Source organism: Crocodylus porosus, unplaced genomic scaffold (genome assembly GCF_001723895.1).
Source record: "Crocodylus porosus isolate Cpor-Errol unplaced genomic scaffold, CroPor_comp1, whole genome shotgun sequence".
In the NCBI taxonomy this organism is placed as follows: Eukaryota; Metazoa; Chordata; order Crocodylia; family Crocodylidae; genus Crocodylus; species Crocodylus porosus.
The window spans coordinates 188,618,457-188,634,053 of record NW_017728906.1 but is presented as its reverse complement, the minus strand read 5'-3'; the positions used below and the strand labels follow the sequence as shown (position 1 = coordinate 188,634,053).

Here is a 15,597-nt window from a genome sequence, read left to right as displayed (position 1 = left end):
ACAAAACAAGGTAAAACACAATGCTATTCTGATGGGGTAGCATTCAAGAATAACTCTGGATAAGCATCAGCGTCACAAGTCACAGGGGAATAGAAAAAAAAGCCACATCCAGTTTTATCAGGAGACTTCAGGAGTAACACCATGGAATCTAAATTTTCACTACTGCTACAGAAAACACAATTTTGCCCTGCAGTTTATCATTTTATAATTGACTGCTTTCTCTAACAAGCATATATACAGAGAAAATGGTTCTAATGGAAACTCAGTAACTACTGGGCCCATGATCAGAGCAATGGTCCTAAGCTGCATGTCTTTACAACTGTGTTTCCACGATGGGTCCAGTAAATTCTGACCTCTCAGTTAAGACCAATCAGGTACTTCGGAGTAACTCTGTGCCTGCTCTGTTATCCAACCTAGCTATTTTAAGGGGCCCAGAGCTGAATAGTCTAATACTACTTAGAATCACAATTTCTCTTACCAAGAAGCTACATACACTGCAGTAAGTCTCATCAACCTGGTAGACTTTATCCTGTCTATCGCCAAACCCAACCCTCCACTTCCCTCCCCTTTGCATTAAATTTTTGGTCTCCGCTGAAGTCAACAGCAAAGCACCCACTGACTTCAGGCTGAAGAGTCAGACCCTTACCTATGTGATGAATGAGTGTGAGTGAACGTTGACTCCCAGTTTACCACATTATGAGATTACAGAAAATTCCAGCTAACAAGGAATCAATCCACCTGTCTAGACTAGCATAATGCAGCCTATGATAAACAACAGTTTAATACATTTTCTGGTTGCATGCTTAAAATAGTTTGACTTTTGACATGCAAGACAAAATGCAAAACAATAAAACAACCCACTACTTAAAAAAACAATCCCTGTTTCTCTCAGTGTACTTGTTTTTCAGTCTGGGGCTTACAAAATGCTTGAATTATCCCAGTTTGATTTTTAGCCCAGGAATGATGTAAATTTCCTATAAAGTCCTGCCAACGGTCTGGTCTGTGGCCTGGCCTGGAAGGCCCCCTTTCCTACAAGAAAGAGATAGGGATTTCTGCCCAGTGATAATCATCTTAATGCTACCTGACTTCATTGTCTTGGCTTGGAAGGGTTGAGTTTGTTCTAGACAGACTTAGCTGCTAGAGATATGACCTTTTCCCCCCTTTCTAAACCATCTGTGGTTAATTCCCTTTTGTACTCACCTGACAGTTTGCAGTGTCTTCTACTTCAAGGTCTAGTTTGGTTTACAAACAGTATTTAGCCACATACCTGTATGCCATCTGTTTGACTGAGGTACAGCTGGATGTTTATGAAGTCTGGTCGGTTTTCCTGCCAAAGCTGGAAGGATGATAAAACATCAAGTGAATTAATATATCACTATTTATATGAAAGAGTGAAGTCAGTCTTTTACAGTTCCCTGAAGCTTGATCTACATGGCAGAATGGGAACTTTAATGAAACAAGACATTTGTATACTACTCTTTCACTGAGAAGTATCTCTGAATGCTTTACGCTAGGGGCATCAAGCAAAGGTCCTGTTTTATCTGGGGAGGAGTGGCCTGATGCAGAATCTGGGAACTTCAGTGAACATGGTGACTGGTGGTTGGAGAAAGAGTGAGGGCTGATATGGGTCTAGTCATCAATCAGCTACTTTGCCTGTTTTCGCTGCTGCAGTCCTACCTCCATGGCCACACACAGCATGGGCTGCACGCCACTGCACTGCATGGCACCCTGATGTACCATGCATTGGGCGCCCCTCGTGCCATTGTATCAACACTTCTCTGAGCTGCACTAAATGTTCTGCACTCCACTAGGCAGCTCCTGCTGCACTATGCCAGTGATCCTGCACTGCATGGGGTCCCCAGGTCCACCTGAATCCACACTGCTGAGCTCCAACAGCCCCAGGGGCTGGGCCATGTCACCCCACACCTAGGGGCAGAGGCAAGGGCAGGGGCAGGAAGTGGAAGTTGGAGGAAGGGGAGTCTAGGTACTCAGAGTGCAGCAGCTGCAGCTAAGGAAGGAGCAACACCCAGACCAGGAACCCATGGGCTGCATGTGGCTTGTGGGCCATCAACTGGAAAGCCCTAATTAGGCAGCCTTCAAAACTAGGTAGAAACCTGGTCTGTTTAGAAAACCAGAGGTGTTTTCCAGCTAACACAAATCCTCATCCCCCTGTTTACCAGATGAGCTGCAATTTCACTCTACCCAGAAGGTACACTTCTCTCCTAGACAACTTCTTGAAAAATTTAGAGAGACTGGGTCCTTGAAAACTTGTCAGGTCCTGATTTTGCAAATGTCTTTGTATTTTGAAAAAAAACAAAACACGAACAGACAAAATCCTGGCTCCACAGAAGGCAATGGCAAAACTTCTACAAGCTTCAAGGGGTAAGAATTTCACCCTGTCCTGTCCCATGAAACCAGTCCATTCATGCATGTCAATAATAGATTTCATCCACTTTGCTGCCCATTTTCCATGTAGTGTGGCAAGTTCCTCATGAAATCTGGTTATGATTAATCGAAACAGTTTTCTTACTAACCTAACTATTTGTGCAGAACTGTATTTATTAAGATGTCAATATTCTCTCAGAACCAGCCCCGAGAGCAATTATCTCTTACCTTGTTGTGCAACACACAGAGCAAATTGGCAAACCAGCAAAAAGCCTGGATGTCCCTGCACACCCAAATAAAGTAGAGTCTTCTGAGCTTGTAGCATTTCCAGTCGTCACTTTAAAATGAAAATGATACGTTTGGGGAATTTAAAAAATTACCATTTAAAAAGCAAATGTTAATTAAGATGCTCTATAATCATTAGTACAAAAGTTAATTTCCATGACAAGCCAACTGTTAAGGGAAGTTATTTTTCTCCCTATGATGGATTGCATGCTGAAATGCCCAAATCAGTCTAAAATGATAGGATTAAACGTTAAATCCTTAACAAGCAGCCAACCAGTGCTTTAGAAATAGTTTGTTTATCTCAGCATGTTTTTTTTATCATATCAGACATGGTTATTTTTTAAGTTTTTGTTTCTTCTTGACCAGTAAAATGGCTGTATGATGGAAAGACTATTTCGTCCTCCCCCTAAATGACTGTCAACATGTAAGACCCATAGGCAGTATCAGATCTGCAGTGCAGACCTCCAGACTTTGTTGTATTACTCCAATGTAAACCCCCAAGAATCAAGGGATGGGCCAACACAGGACAAATCTGTTGTATAGACAACAGGGACACATCTACGACACTCTGAAGTTGCAGTAGCCATGAGTCTCGTATGGTCTCGTCCACCCTGTTTGTGCAGTGGGGCACTATGTGAACGGCCTAAATACTTCTCATTGTAAAAAATTTAAGATTACATGATCGTTTATTGAAAAGGCCACCTGTAGTTGTATGCATCTGGGTTGAGGAATAGAACAATACCCTCTGTGAGCAAACTGCTGAAGTGGACACCATCTAAGTCAAATCTGAGGCTGATCTCCGTTACTTTCTTGCCTGCAACATGCATGCAGATCAACTGTATGGAATGTCAAACCTGAATTGTCACATCTACCTACAGTAGCTTATGTGATGTGATAAATATATAGTTTCCTGGTACAGCCAAAAGCATGCACTGAGTAGGCCTTGACCATTGCTGCTACTGCTAATTAATAGTAATACATTATATGTTACTTTGCCTGAAATTAAATCACATTTAAAAAACAAACACACAGGTAACATTCAATTCTAAAGATGGCAAGAAGGTGGTATGAGCCATTGCTGCCCATATTATATAAAAGTAAACCCAAGGGACAAAGCTTACCAGGAACATGCAAGACCCCTGGCCCAAATGGAGATCCTCACATCCTCCAACAGCCACATATCTCTGACAAGAAGGATTTTGTTTTGCCATCGTCCTTAGTTGGCATTATCGGACAGTTTGCATTTTCATCTGTGCCAACCTCAGTTGCTGATAAGACTTAAGATAAGAGGCAGCCTACCTATCTATTATACAGTCATTCTGTTGTTGATATCATTAAATATTAACTGTAAAGTATAAGGAAAGTGCCATTGCTCCTTGCTTAATATTAGGATGTGCAACAGCAAGATGCTCTGTAACAGCAGACTATTGGAATTCAGTGTTTGGAAGCAACCCATTTATCCGATATAGAAAACATTCATTAGACACTAAACTGCTGTGGCGATGTCTGGGCAAACACCATACAGCCTCTAATAATCCGCCGATAGAAACAGCCATCTCACTACCTCCTGTTGGCCGGTGGCTATGATATGTGACGTTTCTGCTTAATGCTGTCAGGGATAATCTGTCATGGAGAAAACAGCCAGGTTATCCATCTGGACACCAGTCTTTTGGCAGAAACGTAAATGCATTTCAGATAAAAGTATTCCCTGTTTGAAAAATGATCAATGTCCTTTCAGAAAAGCAAATTATTTGGGAGTCTGTTACCTTCTTTGAGGACGGCATAAGGCACATGAAGATGACAAATACGGGTTTGATTTCAGAAGGACTGAGCACTTATGGCTCCAAATGAGATTAGCATGAGCTGACTGTGTGCAGCATCCATACATAAAAACGCAGACTAAAAGTTTTAATTTCAGTCCAGGCAGAGGGTCAGCTATTGGCAGATCTCTGATCAAGTGCTTCCCATGGGTAGTGCAAAATATTTCTAAAGTGTAGTTAGGTTGCAGGCTTGGAGGGAAGATCTGCTTTCCTGGTCTGTGTTTGTACAGCACCAGATACACTGGAGCCCTGATGTATGCTTGGAAGTCTCTGCCCTACAGCAACACAAATAATAAATAATAAGAACAAAGGTGTCTTTCTTTCTGAAAGCCTTGGATTTGGTAAAAGCTTGAAACCCTCATGACTTTGACCAAAATAATATGGAATTTTAAATGAAAACAAAGGGGGAACTTAAGTTTGGATTTTCAATGAGACCTGAAATAGCTATACACCTGAAGTCCTGCTTAAATTAGGGGGAGGTTGTGCACCTGATTTTCATACATTACTTTAAAAATCGAAATTGAAGCATTCAATCAGAGTCAAATGACATTGGCTGAAGCCAACTTCACACAAGTGTGTGTGTGTGTGCGTGTAAGATTAGTCTCCATGATATGCCACTGCCCCACATAATGTACTTTTCTTGCATTGCACTTCCAGCCTGCACAAACTGATTTGGGACTTTCAGTGGCAGGTCTCAATCCTTTTCCTCTTTCCTCTCTTAACAAGAGCAGCGTTTCTATATTAATAGGTGTTACATATGCAGTGAGATCATTTACAGTGAAGCAACTCTGGGAAAATGGCTTTAGACAGGGTATGTTCACATACAGCAGTGTGTTGAGTACCGATGCGAATGGAGTAACTCCAATGCCTCCAGCCACACAGAGGCTAACCTCGTAATTCAACGATTCTTCTGAGGGGCTCCCAAAAGGACCGTCCACATATAGTCTGCAGGGAGAGCAGGAAGACATTTAGACAAAGACAGTACAATAGAAAGAGGGCACTGGATTGGAAAGCTACAAAGAAACAGTTTTACAGATAATTTCTGGGACTCAGAAAACTAAAGCTTCTCTCCTGGAAAGCCTTGAGTAGGCAGAGGTTGAAGAAGCGAAAGAACCTAGGGCCAGTGTATTTTATAAAATAATTTATATAAAATAAAATATAATAATAAAATAAAATAATTTTATAAAATAAAATATATACCAAATCTGTAGACACTCTGCACGATTACAAAGGATACTACGTTTCTCAGAGAGGTGGACCGGGGCCAGCCAAACCAGCTGCCTCAGCAGAGGGTGAAGAAGCTGCCACAGCAGTCACAGCAATATCCTAGTTCAGGTGCTGTAGAAGACAAGGATGGCTCTATCCAGTAGGTGAGGGGCTGCAGAGAAGTGCCCAACTCTCGAACACCAGGCGCAGATGAGATATTCAAATGGATGACTCTGTTTCCCTTCCTACAGCCTGTTACGCTTTACAAGGGCACCACATCTCCAGGGAACACAGGGCTGATGGTATACTATATACCCTTCCTGTGCTCAGGAAGAGGCATACTTCTGTGTCTATGACCTGACAGAAGCATGATAAAATAACCAGGAGTTGCAACAGTGTGTCACACCCCTGTATTTTAGTTCTTTATGAATATAAAAAAATTAGAGGATTTTTCTAATGGGAACGTAACATTCCCAGGATGTTTTAAAGGCACTTAAGTGACTTTGAGTCTCCTAAGTCCTGTTTTTAAAAGTGACTCAATGAAGGTCAATGGGACTGAGGTTTCTAGGCTGCTATGCCGCTTCCGAAACTGGGCAATGCACAAATTTTACATCCAATTCTGTCTCACCATGAAAAATCCCACCCTGAGAAGAATTTTTGAAGGTGACAGAAAATGTTATGAACAATTTCCCATCAAGTACAGGCTACTTTTGAATATTTTCAGGATCAAATGAGGTTCTTGATTTTGGTCAGAATTAAATCAAGCTAATTAGAAACAGGCAATAAAGACTAGATACATTTATGTCAATGCACACATAGACTTCAATTCTCTATTAGGCTGCCCTTTTATACTTACTTACCCCGGTGCAAAACATATGTAAAATCCCACTGTTCAAAGACGCATGAGTGTACACTAGTGGAGAATCAAGCCCTGACTGTCACAGGCACAATAACTGAGATTCTTACTTTAAACATGAGTTAGCTAGAGGTATTATTTATAAGGAATTTATTTAGGAAAACAAGTTGTTTGATTTGTTTCATGATTTGCTTCTGCCCAAAGCTGGTCCTTTATACTGAGGTTCTGCTCCTACAATGTTATAAGCTCATGATTCATGGAAATATTTAATGAATGAGTGATTAATGGCTATAAATTCTCAAACGACAGCAAGTACCTTAAAATCCAACATTTATTACATATTATCGTGAAGTTCCATTACATCTATTCATCCCCTAAAAAACATTTGTGAAGTGGGACCATGGCCATGAAATCTATTATTTCAGTTTGCTAATTAAATGATAGCCTGTGCACACATACGTAGAAGCAAAATGAAATCACTGTTTTTAAGCTCCTCAGTTTCAGCCAATGATTTCTTTCTTCTTTTTCTAGGATTCACTATTTGTGATGAAGAATATCTTATCATCACATGCCTTCTTACTTTAGCCAATCACTTTGATATCGCTCAAAATGAAGGGGTTAATCTTCCCCTCTGCTAATCACCTCCTTCCTGCTAATCTTCACTTTTTACCTAAATAGCCAATTATTATGGAAAACACATACTAGCCAATCAAATATCATGCTGATAAGCATGCCATAAAGAGACATTAACTCCATCAGGGGTCAGCAATTTATGGCCTGTGGGTTGGATCTGGCCCATGAAGAGCTTAGATCTGGCTCACGAAAGTCTGATTCAGTGGTGGGTATGGGGAATGCTGGTTTCATAGACATCAGGGCTGGAAGGGGCCTCGGGAGATCATCGAGACCAGCCCCCTGCCTCCTGTTTAAAGGAGCCGTGATAACATGGTAATTTAAAAGGAATTTAAAAAGGGGTTAAAAGGGGCCACCTTAAAGCTTCCTGTTCTGTACCTTCACGGTCAAATTTGCTGTTCCCTGCTGGCATTTTCCATGGTTTTCAGTGGCACCTGGTATGGCGCAGGGGAAACAGAGGCTAAAAATAAATGTTGCCAAATGAAGTGGATCAGCTGTGCCAGGATATGTCCTGGCACAGCTGATCCACTTCACTGGGTGAAACACACATCACCCATTGTTTAATCCTTTTAAATCACCACTTCATTGTGGACTGTCCTGGCTTTCCCTGTCTCCAGAGATGCCCCCGCCCAGGATTTCTGGGATGCCTGTCTGGAACCAGGGGAAGTCAGGGTTCCCTGCTTGTAGCGATGTGCTCCCATCACTCTCCAGGAACCCCAGAGACTGCCAGGCTGCTTGCAGAATTAAAGCAGCGTTTTAAAGGGGCCACTTTACAGCTTCCTATTCTGTGACCTTTCCAATGTGGTATGAGGTCCTACAGCTGAGGCAGCCAATCAGCTGAAAATGTTTATAATGGCAACCCCTCTTTCCCCCAAAAAATCCAAAACCCAAAAAAACCCACAATGACTGTTTCTACACAGAGAAGGGAAGGAATAAGAGCAGCAGAGAACTGACAATTGTGGGGGTGGGGGGCAATCACAAGTGCCCAATTTGCTGCTCAAAAGGTTGCAGATCCCTGCCCTACATGAACAGATATACTTTCATTTTCAGAATGCAGTTAAGAAACATTTAGTAGGATGTGTGCGCATAAGTTGTGTAACTCAAACTTTCTCTGTAAATTGGGTCCCATTGCATACAGGCCATCTTTCTTCCCAAATTGTTTAGTAAATGTAACAAATTGATATACAAACTACACAAATACATCACTTGACGCACTAATGAAATGGAATGGAGCAGAATGCGGCAGCAGCTGTTTTACAGGCCAACACAAGATGGCACAACTGTTTGACAGAGGTGGTGCATCACTTACCAAAATGAAACAGCCGGGGGAATTTAGGCAAGCAGACCGTCATCATTCAAATGGAATCTGGCCCAGAAACTTTTGGAAAAGTCTGCCATAGATCCTTTAATGACAACTAATGCTATACATCTCACATACGTGTACTAGTTGAAGCTTAATCCTGGGGTATATAGAAGAAAAATCACCACAATCAGCTTCTGTACCCCACAGATATTCCTTTGGGGCCTCCCATATGTACTTTACCCTAACCAGGTCCTGCTCCGCTTGTGAAATCTGGCAGACTCACACCCAAGGTAACTGGGATACAGGTACAAGGGGAGGGCTTCCCTTGAATTTTTTGTGCTGCTTTATCTTTCTATAAAGCGGTGAATCTTAAGATGGATAGGAAGAGACAAGTTCAAAATACTGAACTAACCAAACCTCTGGAGCCTTAAGAAATGATGGGAGCCCTTCTGAGAGTGGTTGTATACAACTCAGGGCTTGACTACACTACATCAGAGTCTCTCTCAGCCTGGTTGTGCTGGAGCATGCCCTCCCACTTAGCTCCAGGCCTGCTCCAAACCAGGAAACGTGCTTGCAAAGTTTCTCCAGACTCACCCTCAGAGGCTATCTTCAGAGTCCAAGAGCTTGACAGTGGCCTTGCTAGTAAAATGCCAGGTTTGGAGAGCAGCCGGAGGCACAGGTAGATGGGATGTCCCTTAGGCCCAGCCTGCCCACAACTTGCTGCCACCAGGGCATAGACAAGCCTTAAGGAGACTTGAACAAATATCTGCTTTCAAGCAGAAAGCAATCTGACCCGCCTCTGAAGTTTGAGCCTTGTTTTGTAAGGGGTTGGAACAATTCCTGGTAATAATGAGCCCCCATAATCCCACCAATGTCAACAGGAGTTGAAATTGCTCAACACCTAGTAGGTTTGGGCACTGACCCAGCGACTTATGCCTGTACTTATTTATACAAAGTGCTTATTAACTGATATAAATTATGCTTAAATGCCTTGTTGACTCCAAACCCTAACATCAAGCTTCATTAGACGTAATTCATTGTTTACTCCAAAGGGAGCTAATGCAAAGCCAGCTCCGAAGCCTTATGTATATGATCACTTAGAAATTGATCCCATTCCCATTCAAGTCAACGGAAAAACTCCCACAGCCCAGGATGATCAAGCCCTTACTGACTGACTAATGATTCAAACTCGTAAACATTTGAAGAGGCTTATGCATCTTTTAGTTCCTGTCACTGCATTCCCCTTTTCCATTGTATCTAATGAGAAGTTTTGCATAAAAGACGTTCATTATTGCAAATGAAACCTAAATATTAAGACAGCCAAGCCACAATAAGATGGTTTGATTCCTCCTCCTGTGCTTTGTCCCAGATACAGGATTTATTTAAAATGTATAAAAGACTTAAAATTTTAATACAAGTTTTATTAACTCCCTCACACAGCAATTCAAATGAAATGCCCTTTTAAATGTATTAATTTTCAGTCTGGAGGGTTGCTATTATACTAGCAGAACATATCAAAACATATGTGATGGGTTCAAAAGACAGAGCCAACAAACAAGCCTATCATGAGAAAAATCATGGTATTAAAAAAAAGGCTTTGAGAAACCTGGAGTGCAGGGGCTCTGTTTATAAAGCACTTGATGATGGTTCTGGAGTCCATTAAACGAGTGCAAATGCTGATTCTGGAGCTCATCTTTTTTCAAGGCTCTGAGGAGCCCTCACGGGCAGTTGTAGGGAACTTTAATAAGTCGCTAAGATTGATATAGGGATTGAGTTGATGACACCTGGGTTCAGATAATATCAGAATTTGGATCTTGAAGACAGCTAGACTGTGAATACTGGATATTGTGGTTTGAAGTCTGTGAACACCAAGGCTAGAAACAGATGTTGTCAGTGAAGTATGATCAGCTGTGCTATGACATGTCACAGCACAGGTGATCACACTCCAGGAATATCTACAGACATCCCTGGTTGCCATGCCCCGACTTGGGGTGCATCTGCAAGGGGAGAAAAAACCCCATTTGCAGGTGCATCCCCTGTGACATGAAGCAGGAGAATCCCTGCAGGTGATTAAACCAGGGTTCCCACTTCCATGTTTGTAACACATGAGGAAATCCCTATGTAAGTTCTGGGTGAGTGGAGGAAAACGGGGTTTTCCCCCACCCAGCCAGACCACAGATCTGGATGAGGACAGAAAGTGCCACTAACATAACAGACATCTGCTGCAATTAAGCAGCAGAGACTATTACCACATTTTGTTGCTTCATTGATTTTTCTTTCATGTTGTACAACAAAGGGCAACAATATATTTCTGCTCAGCTTTTGTACCATCATAAAAAAAGTAAGGTGGCACAAATGAGATATCAAGGTGACATCTGTTTCTGCTCTGAGGGTGAAATCCCATTACCTCTGAACTACCAGGGCTATGCAGATCTGTTACCATAGCTGCCATATTAAGACCCCATTTATGTCAATGGAAAGTTGCACATGCCTTCAGTGGATAAAACTTTACGGGCCAGATCCTATTCCTTCTGTATTTCACCCTGGTTGAATCTTCGAAAAATATTCTTTTGCAACATGCTATCAGTTTAACCATAAAACTGAGACACAAGAAAAAAGCAGCAAGGCAGAGGAACACACCGTATATATTGCATTAATAATTTTTAAGGGATTTGAGCAGGGTGAAAGAGCATCACACTTAGGCGCCTAGCAGGTGGAGTAGGATGCAGCCTTAGAAGCCTAAGTAAGAAACATTAAATGTCTGGTCTTCTGGTTGTCTGTCTTTTCTAAACTCCGGGGGTACCTGTATATGTACAGAGAGCTGTCCCTAGGCTTATGCGGGGCCTGGGGCATATCAGCCTGTGCAGGGCTCAGGGGGAGGGGCGAGCAGCCAGAGCACAGAGCCGCTGGTGCATGGCAGCTGCAGTAGAGCTGGGGGGGCATGGTGGCCGTGGCGCAGCACTGTCTATGGAGCCTCCCAAAGTGCAGGACCCGGAGCAGTCGCCCCGATTCGGCCCAGCATGTATCCGATGCCTGCTCCAATGCATTCCAATTAGAACACATCAGCAGCCTCAGTGTCATGTGTATTCATCATCCCCACATTTCAAAATGGCAATGGGGTCTCTTTAACAAGCTTTAGTTAAAGCACCACCACTGCCATTTTGAAGTGTGGGTTGCTGAATACATGAGACATTGTAGGAATTTTAATTGGAGTGGCTCTCCTTCATCTTCATGGGTGCTGAAGGAATTGACCAGTGTCATAGCTGAGCTGCTGGCATGGCTGTTTGAGCACTCATGGTGCTCCAGCCAGGTCTCTGAGGACTGAAAAAGGGTCAATGTGGTGCCCATTTTTAAGAAGGGGAGAAGGGATGAGAAGGGAAGTTTAGGCCTGTCAGTCTTACCTCTATCCTTGGAAAAATACTGGAAAAAATCATCAAAGAGCGCATTTGTGAAGGCCCAGCAGGGGAAACGATGCTGAAAGGGAACCAGCATGGGTTCATCCCACGTAGATCCTGCCTGACAAACCTTATAGCCTTTTATGACCAAGTCACACACTGCCTTGACACAGGAGTGGAGGCCCATGTCATCTACCTGGATTTTAGGAAGGCCTTTGACACAGTTTCACATCCTATTCTCATAGGGAAGCTAACGGGCTGTGCAGTGGACACCTACACAGTCAGGTGGGTGGCTAACTGGCTTAGGGACCGCGCCCAGAGAGTGGTGTGGACAGTTTGTTCTTGGCCTGGAAGGAGGTGGGCAGTGGGGTCCTGCAGGGTTCGGTCCTTGAACCGGTATTATTTAATATCTTCATCAGTGATTTGGACAAGGGTGTGGAGAACACCCTCTCCAAGTTCGCAGATGATACCAAGTTATGGGGCAAAGTTAATACACCGGAGTGCAGGGAGCAGATACAGGCAGACCAGGACAGGTTGGATCAATGGGCGGAATGAAATAGGATGCAATTCAACAAAGATAAATGCAAGGTACTGCACCTAGGGAGGAGGAATCCCCAGCACACCTACAGGTTGGGGGATGACCTCCTCAGCAGCTCAGAGGCTGAGAGAGATCTTGGAGTCATAGTTGACTCCAAGATGAACATGAGCCGGCAGTGCAATGAGGCCATCAATAAGGCCAATCGCACCATGTTGTGTATTAGCAGGTGCATGACCAACAGATCAAGGGAGGTGATGCTCCCCCTCTATGTGGCATTCATCAGGCTGCAGTTGGAGTACTGTGTCCAGTTTTGGGCACCGCACTTCAAGAGGGACGCGGAGGATCTGGAGAGGGTCCAGAGGAGGGCCGCTTGCATGATTAGTGGTCTCCGTGAAAGACCCTATGAGGGGAGGTTGAGAGATCTGGATCTCTTCAGCCTTTACAAAATACAGCTGAGGAGTGACTTTGTAGCTGCCTATAAGTTTATAATGGGACGACAGCAGGGAATTGGGGATGCGCTATTTACCACAGTGCCCCAGGGAGTAACTAGGAATAATGTGCAACTAGTGGAGGGTAAATTTAGGTTAGACATTAGGAATAAATTTTTTACAGTAAGGGTAGCCAGAGTCTGGAATGGGCTTTCAAAAGAGGTGGTACTAACTTAGAGGTCTTCAAGAGGAGGCTTGACAGTCACCTGGCTGGGGTCATCTGACCTCAGTCCTCTTTCCTGCCAGGGGCAGGGGGTCAAATATGATGATCCATTGGGTCCCTTCCGACTATGATCTATGAATCTTAGGAGAGCCTCTCTAATGAAACACTCCGCACCCTGGAGCATGTGTAAAGACACCCCAGCTGACTAATTTGAGGTGACTGAGTGGTAAGGAGTAGGACATGCAACCCAGAATAGGTCAATCAAAGCACCATCCCCTTATAAAGAAGGTAATCCCCCACCCCCTGGTTTAGAGCTGGGAGAGGGATGTATGAATGACCAGATTCTACCATTCAAATATATCAGGGGTTTAAATGTATTTCTGATATTTGTGCTCTACTTTCTCACATGCCAATAGAAAAACACAACACACCAAATGTCTAAAATCCCAACCAGTTGACAATGGATTCCAATGCCTGCATTTAGTGGCCTAAGCAGAAACGAGGTAGAGCTGTGAGAGTAACCAGTTACAGAAAGTTGCTGGCTGAACAACAACAAAACTGAATAACCGTTATTGATGTGGACCTGAAATAAACAAACAAACAAACAAGTCTCTGTCTCTCAAATGGAAAACCAAAAAGGTTTCGTTTTAGTTCACAAAAAACAGTTCATATGATCCAAAATGAAACGCTTCATTTTGACTGAATTTTGGCCCTTTTTATAATTAAGTTCAGCCAAATTTTAAAATGAAAATTATAAAAAGCTTGTTTCCAAGCTATCAAAATAGATGTGGATGCAAACAATTTGCTGATTGTGACCCCAAATTACATATTTCAGCAAATAAAATAGCAACACACAAAGTTTCACTAGTCCTTCTCCTGAGTTTTATTCCTTCCTTTGATGCTGACTTGCTAAAAACTTCAGGCAAATCATGTATGTACTCTGTCCATGCACTCTGTCCCCCTTTGCCTCATTTATGAAATGAGGACAAATACTAATATGTATCACTTACATTGCTCCATAGACCAGTACTACTTGATCCTTCTCTTTTGCCAACAGCAACACTGAACTGAAGAGATGAAAGAAAATACCCAAATACCTGCAGAATGAGCTGCTGTGAAAGCTGAGCTGAGATTTTAGAAGCTCGTTGGTTTTAGACCCTCCCTCAGCATTCTACCAGACCAAAATGACCCACCTCACAAGAATGATGTGATTTTTAATTAACAGCTGTAAAGGGATTGATAGCCTTTGAAAAAAAATGAGTACAAAATGTCTTGAGAAACAGCTTTTCCTAAGTAGATGCATAGCTAGAACCGTTGCAAGACTATGAAAGCATAAGCACCTTTATTACCACAACATCCTTTCTGCTTGACTAATGCAATTTTGCACTGCTCTTATCCATTCAAAATGATGACAAGACCATTTTTCCTAATCAGTTATTTTGACCATGTAACCCCTCACTTTGCACTTCTCCATAGACCTTCCCTTTACACTGAGTACAGACAGTCTAAAAGCTTAAGGCTGAATTGATTCAGTCTTTGCAGGTTAGTCTAACATGCAGAGATTAAATCAAAACAGAAGTGAACAGACATTTACCTTTGGTTCAGGAAATGTAGCCACATGCCTGCAGTTGATTAGGCCAGTTGCCGGGGGGGTGCTAGAGCACAGCTCTCTAGCATGTAGCCAGCGTGGATTGTGTGTTCACTTCCTCTTCCTGCTGCCCTCGAGGTCTTTAGGATTTGAAGCCCAAAATCACAGCAGCTGGACTCTGAAGGGTTTGTAGTGCCTCTGGGATTTGTAGCCCACAGTTGCAGCTAGCAGTAAATTTGAGTGGGGGAAGGGGTGTTTAACTCCCACTGCCAAGCAGTCTCTCTCCCCTCTCCCCCCCCAGCCACAGACTGGGCTGCATCCCCAGCCAGGTTTGCCCCCACCACCCCTTTGTCAGCCAGCCCTCACTGCTCCAGCTAGGGAACAGAGGGGTGGGGCCAGCCCTTCTCTGCTGGAGCAGACAGCACAGCCCAGCTGAGGACTGTAAAACATGCTGGGATGCTGGGGACTGTGATTTAACTTGAACCAGGAAGGGGTCTGGGACAGAAGTTTCATAAACTGGTTTGACCCAAATCAGTTAAATCTGATACTACATTCAACCAGGTTTATCTTAAACCTGTTACAGCCATTTTGAAACTGGTTTATGCACTGAGCTTCTGTTCTGTTACAGGTTTAAGCCAGTTTCTGATCATTTAAACCAGTTTATGTGTAACTTCTGTCCCTAGTCATCTTCACTGAAGAGGTGTAGATTCCTGCATCTGATGGGCCTATGTTGCTAGTCTCTATCACCCAGTTGATACATGGTCAAATGAGAGTTTTCGTGCTGAGCTTCATGCTTGAACAAACACTTTGCAATCATTGAAAGGGTCCAGAGGAGGGCCACCCCCATGATCCGGGGACAACAGGGCAGACCCTACAATGAAAGACTGCAGGACCTAAACCTGTTCAGCCTTCACAAGAGAAGGCTGAGGGGGGACCTGGT

At 43.2% G+C, this 15,597-nt stretch overlaps 1 protein-coding gene across 6 annotated transcripts in view; it reads right to left on the bottom strand.

The window, feature by feature from the left end:
• NOX4 (NADPH oxidase 4) overlaps positions 1 to 15,597 on the bottom strand; it is a 196,371-nt gene that overhangs the window by 5,276 nt on the left and 175,498 nt on the right. For all 6 annotated transcript variants that reach the window (XM_019530364.1, XM_019530362.1, XM_019530363.1 and 3 more), the window contains 3 exons: positions 5,316 to 5,435; positions 2,614 to 2,722; positions 1,268 to 1,336 (listed from right to left, as the gene is read on the bottom strand). In XM_019530364.1, coding sequence (XP_019385909.1) covers positions 1,268 to 1,336; positions 2,614 to 2,722; positions 5,316 to 5,435 — 298 coding nt within the window. The remainder of the gene's footprint in view (positions 1 to 1,267; positions 1,337 to 2,613; positions 2,723 to 5,315; positions 5,436 to 15,597) is intronic.